Here is a 12,247-nt window from a genome sequence, read left to right on the forward strand (position 1 = left end):
TGATGAATAGGGACATGGTAGTAAGCGTCCTTTAGATCGATTGACGACATGAACGCCCCTTTCTGGATCAGGGGGATTGTGGATGGGATGGTTTCCATCCTGAACCTCCTGTATAGAATAGACCTGTTTAGGGGTTTTAGGTTTATTATATTGCGAAAGGATTGGTCTGTTTTTTTTTTTTTTACTAAAAAGAGGCTGGAATAAAACCCTCTCCTTTCCTCTGGGACAGGGACCTTTTGAATCACCCCTAGATCTAAGAGGTCCTGGACGCCCTGCCAAATTTGCGGAAGTTCTGATCTGCGCTGTGGTGAGATGCAGAATCTTCTTGGGGGGACTGATGTGAATTCTATCTTGTAGCCCTGAGAGATTACATTTAGAACCCAGGGATTTGAGGTTACCTGTTTCCAGGAAGATAGAAAACCCATCAGTCGCCCCCCCTACTCTGGCGTCACTGCTGTTTATTTTGTCTATTCTGGGGATTGAGGATGAAGCCTCTTCCTCTCCCCCTTTTGGATAGCTCCATCGGCCGGTTTTCCCTTTCCCCCTGTAGGATCTCTGCTGAGGCTGGAATTGACGAAAGGGCTTCTTTTTTGATTCTTTGTCCTCTGGGAACCCCTTCTTCTTGTCTGCTGCCCCTTCTAGGATCTTATCCAGAGTGGGACCGAAGACAAATTCCCCCGAAAAGGGGATGGAACAAAGTTTGGCCTTGGATGCCTAGTCCCCAGACCAGGCCTTCATCCATAACGCCCGTCGGGCTGCGTTAGAAAGAGCAGCATCTTTGGCTTAGAAACGAATGGACTCTGCTGAAGCATCGGCCAAAAATGCTGTGGCGGAGCGGAGAAGAGGGAGCGAATCCCTGATTTCCTCTCTTGGAGTCTTATTTTTTAGATGTTCGTCCAACTCTCCTAGCCATATATACATCGCTCTGGCAACGGAGGTAGCAGCAATGTTAGTTTTGACCCCGAACATAGCTGATTCCCAGGATTTTTTTTTTTTTTATTTTTTTTTAGGAGCCCATCTGCCTTTCTATCCCCAACTGTGAGGAGTCTTCAAAGGGTAGGGCGTTTTTTTTTACTACCTTGGCCACCTGTAAATCGACTTTAGGGGTCTGATTGTATAGTTTGCTTTCAGCCGGGTCAAAGCAGAGTCTGTTTCTGAACTCTTTGGGAACGCCTAATCTTTTCTCCGGGTCTGACCACTCCTCATTGATGGGAAAAACTATAGAGGATTTAGATCTAAGACCCCCAAACATTTCATCCTGTACCGTACGGGGTTTAGGGGTGTCCTCGATTCCCATTGTGGATCTGACTGCTCTCAGCAGCTCCTCCATTTCGTCAGCGGAGAAAAAAAATTTTTTATCCTCGTCAGACAAGGGTTCCTCATTAGGAAATTGTCTGGATGAGGCGGAGGCCACTTCAACGTCTTCACCATCAGAAGAGGAGATAGCGGACAATTTGCGTTTCTTAGAGGGGTTGGGGTTATTAGCGGGGGCAGACAAGGTAGCTAAAGAAGACTTAATTTCGTCCGCAATAAAAGACTTCATTTCAGAGAGTATATCTGGTTGTTCTTCCTTCCATATTTCCGTTGTGCAAGATTTGCACAGCCTTTTTTTGTAGTTCTCAGGGAGACGCTTGGAACAAGCACAGCATTTTAAGAGTTTAGATTTTGATTTTGACTCCTTGCTGCCCTGGAGTGAGAAAGCAACCAGATATGCCAAAATTAGTATTTCAAAACATAGAATCTGAAATATACACCCCCCTGAAGGGGACTCATGGTACTGGTGGCAGGAGGATCAGGACCTTCCTGGCGGGGAGCAGGTGACTCAGACATCGCGGTGTAGCAGGCGAAGGGCCGGAAGGAACCGCAGTCTTTTCTTTTTTAAAAACCCGGCGTCTGACGTCATCTAGCTGCGCCCCTGGTGACGGCGTGAGCCTGCGCCGCACCAGCCTACTAGAGGATACGTGCGTCGCCCGGCCCGCCTCCTGAAGCGCTCCATGCGCCGCACCTGCTCCCCCTGCCGGTCACAAGCGCTCGGCCCGCCTCCCGGAGGAAGGGACGCTGAGCGCAGCGCACGAGATGTCCAGTGAAGCCGGCACCCCCGACTGCTTCCCAAGGGAGGGAAGGAAGTTCGAAGGTATGGGAGGACCGCAGGCCTCGGCATAAGCCAAGACAAGGGTCCTTGATGCTCCAAGCTGGCCAGCCTTAGCCCATGCCGCGGGAGGCCAGCTGGAGAAACCTGTAAAGGAATAAAGCTGTTATCCGCCTTAAAGGAGGATCCTCTCCACGTGTTGGCCCCTGTAGGGGCAGGAAAGCACTGAGGAGGTGGAGGGGTGGGGGGTTCTTAAACTCTCTATGTGTTCCTGCCCCTACAGAGGTCAAGGGTCAATCTCAATGTAGGCCGTTATGGTGGATGAAATGGAAATAAAAGTACAAGAGGTGGAGAGTTTATACTTGGCACTTATGCCTACAGGTTACATATTCACCAGAATTAAAAAGACCAAAAATCTTCATGATTTGGATGTTAATAAACATTTCTGTCACGGAGTCAACAAATATCCGATTCCTGATTAGGTACAGGGGATGCCTGTATAGGCAGAGATGACAGAAACAGTCTGGGAGCTTTCTTTCTAGTACCATTTGCAGATTCGCCCTCTCATCCCTCCTGGAGTCCTCTCCTTTATGTGCACATACTCAGGAGTCCTCTCAATGTATACCAGGGCCGGATTGCAGGTGCACAACGTTGGGTGAATATCGACATACAAACTACTGATGGTCTATGTGGTCTATACAAGTATTACTGTACTTCTTAGGGCTTGTCCCTTTAACATGTTATCCTAGCTTGTCACAGGTTTTGTGATGGGGTCCAGTATCGCAATGTTGTCTTGTTCAATATGTACCATTGCATTATATACGAATATATTATTTATCTCAGTTATTATATGGATTCTGATGGTTCTTCTAGCTACAGTTGAGTTGTCCATGCCATGACAGGTGGTGATGGGGAATTATGGCCCATGGGTAGGATGTCTTACCGTGGGCAGCATCACAGCCAGGCAGGTTTTTTCTCCCTGGCTGTGATGCTCTGCGCTGCGATTGGACAGAAGGAGACGCCCACGGAGAAAGACTCGGTCTCCTCCTCATTGCTCCGATGCTCAGTGTTAGCATACTGAGCGGGGAAAATACCGGGGGACACAGGGCGGCATAGGAGCGCTATTTTAACAAAACAGGCAGGGTGACTGCATCAGCGGGGGGTACCCCGCAAGTACAGGTACTTATCTAAATTAATAAAATCTGGTGAAAGTAGGTGAAGTTGCCAGGGATCCTCCCAGCAAACTGTAGAAGTTGCTCCTTGTGGACTCAGGACAAGGAGGCAGTGCAGAACCTGTAAAGAAATACCACTTTATCAGAGAAGATATATAAAATCAAAGGAGTCATTGCCGCCTACTTTGCCAGTTGGCACACCGGTAAGTTGAGCTGTGCACCAGGCTGGATTATAGTTGTGTAATGTTAAGGAACTATGCCTCTGGAGAAGATGGTCTATCCCTCTGGGCCATATTGCCATAGTGCTGTAACACCAGTAAAGTGAACTTTGTCTGCAACATTATTTAAAACTCAACCTCACCGGACCCGCGCCTGGCTTACAACTCTATTATATTCTGATGGATGGGGTGTCTGCCTTTTGCACCCATGCCTGATGGAGTACCCTTCAAAAAATCACAACCAGAAAAATATAGGAGGAGGAATATTGAATAAGTTTGACTTTTTCAGCTCCTTTGTAAATAAAGAACAGTGAATCATGTACTTTATTACTCAGAACCAAAACTGAGAAGAAAGGAAAGACCATGGTAATTATCTTCTGTCGTCATTTTATTTCATCATGTTAATAATACAATTTGACTCCATAATTTTTTTAATTAAATATGCTTAGCCATTGTCACTTTGCGCAGTCGTTGCTGTTATTCAGGTTTGCTAGTTGTCATCAACAGGAACCTGAGGTCACAGCTGTGGATAAAGGGTGAGGTTCAAACCATTGGAAAATATAATCCCCTGCTGGCTTGGGTTTATCTGAATGAACCACAGATCCCGATGCTACATATGAAGGTTCCTCTCATAGTCATACATCATTGTCTGGCTTCTGAAATAAAACAACAACAAAAAAAAGCCTTATTATGTCACTGACAGTTTAGGGCAAGTGAATCTATGGGTGTACTTACACGCCCGTTTTTTTTTAACGGATCGTGAATACCTGTGGTCATAAAATAGGAAATATCCTATTTTCTCCATATTCACAGCCCAACAGTCCCCATACAATTCAAGACGGCCATTTTTAATGGCCATATTTCAGAAAAGCATCTGTGAAAAAACGGTCATGAAAAATTTCAGGGCATGCTGGAAGTTTTAGTTTCACAGCAGCTACAGTTGAGACTACTGGTTTATAAAACCTATAAACTGACAACAAGACATCCTCATAAAAGAGTCAAGCAATACGCACACGTGCTACAATTTTAGTTATACATGACTACAATTACTGTATACTTTTCTTTCTGTTGTGCTGTCATTAGGGCCCATTTACATGGGGATGATACACAAGGCAATGGTCAGGAACAGAACATTTGCACATCATCCCCTCTCTGTATGGGGATGGGGATGAATGATCGCAACTGAGAGTGTTAATCCTTATAGAGATTAATTGTTTGTTGGCAGCACATCCCTGTTTACAAAGGATGGTGTGCTTCTGACAAATGGCTATTTTCTGTGCCAAAAATACCATGGATCACCCAACAAGCAAGCGCTTTGCTCATCTGGCATGCGGTTGGCAGCACATTTACTGATAATCTACCCATGTAAAAGGGACTTTACCCTGAAACATCCCTTTTGTTATTGATACTGTAGGTTGACCTAGAGAAACCCCCGCTTGGCAGGTTTAAAAAGTAAATGTTACTACTAAATTAGTATAGAATGTGTTTGTGTCACAGAATGTGCAATCACAGGTAGACATCTGCTGTAAACTATTCCAGGGCTCAAAACTAAAGATGCCTTTTGTATGTCAGCAGATTTGTACCTGTTACATGTGCGCTTAGCAGCTGAAGGCATCTGTGTTAATCCCATGTTCCCATAAGCCCACATCGCTGAGAAAAACGATGTTTTAATATATGCAAATGAGCCTCTAGGAGCAACGGGGGCGTTACCGTTACACCTAGAGGCTCAGCTCTCTCTCTGCAGCTCCCACGCCCTCTCCACTCTGACAGGGCCAGGCGGTGAAAAAGGCATCACACCTGGCCCTGTCAATCAAAGTGCAGAAGAGGCGGCAGATGCAGTGAGAGCAGAGTCTCTCTGTGTAACGTTGCTCCTAGGGGCTCATTTGCATATATTCAAACTTCATTTTTCTAAGCAATGTGGCCACAGATACCTTCAGCTGCCAAGTGCACATGTAACAGGTCAGCCAGTCTCATAGGTACAAATCTGCTGACAGATGCCCTTTAAATGAATTTTGATTTACAAGGTTTACATTTCATACAAGCAAATTCCTTTAAACATGTTCTTTAAACCAGATATGTGGCATAAAACCATTTATGACTGAGGTTAGTAAAAAAATGAACAAATCAGATTTTTCCCCAGAAACATTGCCACTGCTGTCCATAGGCTGTATCTAGTATTGCAGTTAAAAGGGGCTGAGCCTCAATTCTAGACACAGCCAATGGGCAACAGTGGTGCCGTTTCTGGTTACAAACAAAAACCTTACTATTTCCATGCAGCAATCATATTTCAGCAGCGCTATGTACTTATGGCACAGTGGCATCATACTAGTACTGTATCATCAAACGTCATACCTTTCATTGTTTTCATCAAGGTTTTTTACTTCTGGAAGATGGGTGTTCTTATCATACTGTAATCTTTGAAAATTAGTCATTCTTCCAAATCGAAGAGGTAATGTAGCAAATGACTGAAGAAAATGGCCACCGTATTGTGATCTTCCAAACCTCTGAGGCAAATTGGTTGTTGACTGCATGCTGGCCTTTCCAGGTATGTACCGCCCAAACCTAAGAGGTAGGTTTGGGACGCTCTTACCCGCTTTGTCATCAGATGCTCTTCCAAATCTCAGTGGGAGGTTTGCTCCAGGCTTCAGGCCTCTCTCCTCAAGGAATTCCCTCTCAAGTATTGGAAAGATTGCAGGAGTCATGTCACTTAAGCCTTTTGCTCTCAAGTATCGATACTCATTAGAATTAATGTTCCTCTGATTTTGGAGATCTTCTCTGGACTGTGCAGAGAAAAAAAAAAGAGTTTGAAAAGTTTACTAAAGATTTGTTCAGGACTATAGGAATGCTTTGAGTATGTGTATTGTGTTTCATGGTACAGTTCAATTTATTAGAAAATTTGTCCGCTTAGATCCTTTTATACTCGTTCCTAGAGCTGTTTTATTGGACACGTCATATGCATGGCTTTTTTTCCCTCATTGGTTAAATTATATATTAGATAGATGTTGCTCGTTTAACCAATTCAAGACTGGACTTTTAACCTCCTCCCCTTCCTGACCAGACACATTTTAAATTTTTTGCTGCCTATAGCTTTGAAAGCCAGAACTTTTTTCTTTTGGTTATTTAAATAATTTTGCAACTTTTTTACGGCTATACATGAGGCTTTCATTTTTTCCAGAAGGAAAAAGAGTCTGTTTTGTATGTTTTTTAAAATAACACAACTAAAATGCTTTTTTAAATGATGTCCCTTTCGTAACGGTCTTTTTGATATACGGGTATATATAGTTTATGGTCGCTGTAGGGCAGGGTTGGATTGAATTTTTATCGATTTATTATTTTATTTTTTTATATTTCTTTATTTAGTTTACACTTTGCGCACCCCTACCCCCATAAGTTCATACAGGACCTCTGGGAGATATTAAACATACATTTTTTTTAAACTGCTGATTTCTTCTGTATCTGCTGTATCTGGGGCAGACATATTAGCCCCAGTTAGGCTACATGCACACAAACGTATTTTGTTCCCATGTCCATTCAATTTTTTTTTTAATGGAATGGACATAGGATGCAGACCCATTCATTTCAATGGGTCCGCAAAAAATTCGGACAGCACACATCTGTATGTCCGTTCCGTAGCCCCCCCCCCCCCAAAAAAAATAGAGCATGTCCTATTCTTGTCTGTTTTGCGGACAAGGATACACATTATTACAATTGATCTGCACAAAAACGGATCCGCCAAAAAAAAAAAAAAAACAGATGCCATACGGACGTCATCTGTTTTTGTTTGCGGATCTGCAATTTGAGGACTGCAAAACACATACGTTCCTGTGCATGTAGCCTTATAGGGAGAATACAGACCCCTGAGGCTGTAATTAGGGTGTTAAGCCTTACTGCTGAGCAGATCTGGGTCTGCTAAGACCTTGCAGCAACTGCAATTACAAAGTGATCACATAATCAAAAAGACCAGAGCAGGAAGAAGAAAAAATGTATCTCTCCCTCCTCATTGACAGCCAACTCCCACCCCCGCAAATGCACAATTTCTATACCGCTGCTAACTCGGCAAGGACATGCAGGTATGTCCTTGCGGGGTTAAATGCAGATGTGCAGACATATACAGGTCCTTCTAAAAAAATTAGCATATTGTGATAAAGTTCATTATTTTCTGTAATGTACTGATAAACATTAGACTTTCATATATTTTAGATTCATTACACACCAACTGAAGTAGTTCAAGCCTTTTATTGTTTTAATATTGATGATTTTGGCATACAGCTCATGAAAACCCAAATTTCCTATCTCAAAAAATTAGCATATTTCATCCGACCAATAAAAGAAAAGTGTTTTTAATACAAAAAAAGTCAACCTTCAAATAATTATGTTCAGTTATGCACTCAATACTTGGTCGGGAATCCTTTTGCAGAAATGACTGCTTCAATGCTGGCGTGGCATGGAGGCAATCAGCCTGTGGCACTGCTGAGGTGTTATGGAGGCCCAGGATGCTTCGATAGCGGCCTTAAGCTCATCCAGAGTGTTGGGTCTTGCGTCTCAACTTTCTCTTCCCAATATCCCACAGATTCTCTATGGGGTTCAGGTCAGGAGAGTTGGCAGGCCAATTGAGCACAGTAATACCATGGTCAGTAAACCATTTACCAGTGGTTTTGGCACTGTGAGCAGGTGCCAGGTCGTGCTGAAAAATGAAATCTTCATCTCCATAAAGCTTTTCAGCAGATGGAAGCATGAAGTGCTCCAAAATCTCCTGATAGCTAGCTGCATTGACCCTGCCCTTGATAAAACACAGTGGACCAACACCAGCAGCTGACATGGCACCCCAGACCATCACTGACTGTGGGCACTTGACACTGGACTTCAGGCATTTTGGCATTTCCCTCTCCCCAGTCTTCCTCCAGACTCTGGCACCTTGATTTCCGAATGACATGCAAAATTTGCTTTCATCCGAAAAAAGTACTTTGGACCACTGAGCAACAGTCCAGTGCTGCTTCTCTGTAGCCCAGGTCAGGCGCTTCTGCCGCTGTTTCTGGTTCAAAAGTGGCTTGACCTGGGGAATGCGGCACCTGTAGCCCATTTCTTGCACACGCCTGTACACGGTGGCTCTGGATGTTTCTACTCCAGACTCAGTCCACTGCTTCCGCAGGTCCCCCAAGGTCTGTAATCGGTCCTTCTCCACAATCTTCCTCAGGGTCCGGTCACCTCTTCTCGTTGTGCAGCATTTTCTGCCACACTTTTTCCTTCCCACAGACTTCCCACTGAGGTGCCTTGATACAGCACTCTGGGAACAGCCTATTCGTTCAGAAATGTCTTTCTGTGTCTTACCCTCTTGCTTGAGGGTGTCAATGATGGCCTTCTGGACAGCAGTCAGGTCGGCAGTCTTACCCATGATTGCGGTTTTGAGTAATGAACCAGGCTGGGAGTTTTTAAAAGCCTCAGGAATCTTTTGCAGGTGTTTAGAGTTAATTAGTTGATTCAGATGATTAGGTTGATAGCTCGTTTAGAGAACCTTTTCATGATATGCTAATTTTTTTAGATAGGAATTTTGGGTTTTCATGAGCTGTATGCCAAAATCATCAATATTAAAACAATAAAAGGCTTGAACTACTTCAGTTGGTGTGTAATGAATCTAAAATATATGAAAGTCTAATGTTTATCAGTACATTACAGAAAATAATGAACTTTATCACAATATGCTATTTTTTTTTAGAAGGACCTGTATGGTCAAAGGGCAGACAGCAAGTGGTTATCTAACATTAGTCTTCCCTGTTTTCACTGTAAACAGCTTTCTTTTCTTTTTTTTTTAAATAGAGCTAATTTGCATACCCTTTTCCCAAAGGAGCATTGAATGGCCTATAAGACTCCTTATGCCTACTAGACGCTCACCTCAAAGAAATTGAAAGTCAATGGAGGACGGATCTATTGTGCCAGATTGTGTCAGTGAAAACGGATCCGTCCTGGCACACAATGTAAGTCAATGGGGACGGATCCGTTTTCACTGACACAATCTGGCACAATAGAAAACGGATCCGTCCTCCATTGACTTTCAATGGTGTTCAAGACGGATCCGTTTGGCTCAGTTTCAGCGTTTTGGTGTTCGTCTCCAAAGCGAAATGGAGACTGAACTGATACATTCTGAGCAGATCCTTTTCCATTTAGAATGCATTAGAATGCAAACTGATCCGTTTTGGACCGCTTGTCAGAACCCTGAACGGATCTCACAAACGGAAAGCCAAAACGCGAGTTTGAAAGTAGCCTAATTTGCATACCTTTAACCCAGTAAAGCACTTTGTGTCCTATGAGACTCTTTATGCCTACTAGGTGCTCTCCACAAGGAGACGTAGTATCCCTGGATCCCTATAAGCATGCATGTACACTCTCTACTTATCTAAAACATGTTTATTTTATTATGGAGAGGAGTCACTTCCAGCAGTACAAGGATTGAGTAAGGGGCGCAGCTATAGGGGGTGCAGAGGTAGCAGTCGCTACTGGGCCCAGGAGCCTGAGGGGCCCAAAGACCCTTGTACCACATGAGAAGACACCGGTATTATAGAAAGTGCACGCTGGTCAAGTTACACCTCTGGCTGGAGGGAAAGGGTTAGGTCAAGAATTTGGCATGGGGGGGGGCAGTTTCAAATTTTGCCTCAGGCATCAGGAAGGTTAATGTGCTTCCCTGCCCCTGGCCACAAAGCACTGAGGGAAAGAGGGCCCCAAGCTGAACTCTTGCACCAGGGCCCATTAGCCTTTAGCTACACCCCTGGATTGAGCATGTAAAAATCCAACATGCCCTCCTTGTTTTCCCCGATTTTTGCTATCAGAGACATCTGAAGGCTTTAATACACATTAGAGAGTGTTTTTTGAACCATCAGTAATCTCAGGTGTGTGGACAGTTTTGTAGTATGTTTGCTTGACCTTTTTTTCTGAGTGCAATTAATGCAGATAACATCCTTGTCTGCCTCTGTTAAGTCTCCATCATGTCTCATAAGGTGGAATCCTGACTTTGCCATCTAGAAAAGGCTGGTCTGTGTTTAATGTGAGGGAGGTGTTACTGGTCGTCTGTACAAAGAATGTTACGCTCTCAGGTGTCCTAAAAAATTTATGGGGACAGCTTTATCAGTATCTGGTGCAAAAGAACACTGAAATCTATGCCGAACGGCGTAGGTCTCATCATAAATTAGCCGCACCAGTGCGCCTGGGTATCATAGCCCAAGATTCGCCACCAGGCTTTGATAAATCTCCACCAATGTATGTAGTTGACACTATAACATGGTGTGATTGTACCACTCCGGTATATGGGCTGAGAGTGGTATTTCAGCTCAGCCTCAGGCCTCTTGCACACGACCATATGCCCTCCGAGATATACGGTCCGTGAGCAGGCCATATGTCCTGGTGCGGCAAAACTTTTAAATACATAAAGGGAATCAACAAGGTAAAAGAGGAGAGAATATTTAAAAGAAGAAAAACTGCTACAAGAGGACATAGTTTTAAATTAGAGGGGCAAAGGTTTAAAAGTAATATCAGGAAGTATTACTTTACTGAGAGAGTAGTGGATGCATGGAATAGCCTTCCTGCAGAAGTGGTAGCTGCAAATACAGTGAAGGAGTTTAAGCATGCATGGGATAGGCAATAAGGCCATCCTTCATATAAGATAGGGCCAGGGGCTATTCATAGTATTCAGTATATTGGGCAGACTAGATGGGCCAAATGGTTCTTATCTGCCGACACATTCTATGTTTCTATGTGCTCCCGTGCGCATGATCAATGCCGCTCCAGGACATATGGCCCGCTCACGGACCGTATATCTCAGAGGGAATACGGTCATGGGCAAGAGGCCTCACTCATCTGAATAGGAATGAGCTACAATACCAGACACAGTCAATGGACAAGAGTGCTGTTATTTATGGAAGAATGCAGACCATTTTTCTAACCTTCTTAAACCCTTAGGTTGATAAGTTCTTCCAACTACATACATTAAAAGAAACTCTGAAAACATTACATGTTATGTATACACAGTATATTTCTCATATGTTCATATAAACCAACTCACTTCTTATCTCCAACGCTTTGGAATAATTAGAACTCTAATACAAAAATATAAGCTCTTGGGGAACACTGACTCTCCTTATGGAGATCCAGCTGGTTTAAGGAGTCTTACAGGTAATGCTCCTTGGGAAAATATTCAGATTAGCTCTATATATTTTATCTGGAGAAGAGATAATTTGCATACAAAGATATCAGGGGAAATGTAAATTCAGTGCCTTAGCATCACTAATAAGTAAAGTACGCCAAAACTGGGAACCACACTTGTAAATGAAGAACGTTACCTCAAATAAGTCATCATATTCCTCCTGACTTTCCAGATTTGTTGTTGCCGTCTCCTCAGAACAGACAGAAAAGGCAAAAAGAATAGAAAAACTACAGAGAGAAAAGAGCATAATGTTACTGGATGACAACCTGCCCATTTTCCTTGGTTGTACAGCTGATTTAGAGAATACTTGTTGTTAGCTGGTCTTCATTATATATGGTATGTGAACAAAAAGCCACCTCAGACAAGGACATACTCAACTGTGACACCTTCCTAATTAATACAGAGGCCCCAAATTAGGCCATAAAGAATCAGAAGAATTTATTTACGATCACATTGGCTTTGAAAGTATATGTAACCAAATTATTGTCTCTGCATTAATTGGATTTTTGAAGAACATTACAAGTAGGGGTCCACATGAGATGGAATCAATTAGCACATACTCCACATTTTAATTCTT

General features: G+C 43.3%; 1 protein-coding gene across 1 annotated transcript in view; it reads right to left on the minus strand.

The window, feature by feature from the left end:
• Positions 1-4,020: 4,020 nt before the first annotated feature.
• NPVF (neuropeptide VF precursor) overlaps positions 4,021-12,247 on the minus strand; it is a 178,041-nt gene continuing 169,814 nt past the window's right edge. The window contains exons 4-6 of the mRNA XM_044295633.1: positions 11,807-11,897; positions 5,832-6,259; positions 4,021-4,135 (exon numbers count right to left, since the gene is read on the minus strand). Of these exons, the coding sequence (XP_044151568.1) occupies positions 4,090-4,135; positions 5,832-6,259; positions 11,807-11,897 (565 nt within the window). The 3' untranslated portion in view covers positions 4,021-4,089. The remainder of the gene's footprint in view (positions 4,136-5,831; positions 6,260-11,806; positions 11,898-12,247) is intronic.

This window comes from Bufo gargarizans, chromosome 5 (genome assembly GCF_014858855.1).
Source record: "Bufo gargarizans isolate SCDJY-AF-19 chromosome 5, ASM1485885v1, whole genome shotgun sequence".
Classification (NCBI taxonomy): domain Eukaryota; kingdom Metazoa; phylum Chordata; class Amphibia; order Anura; family Bufonidae; genus Bufo; species Bufo gargarizans.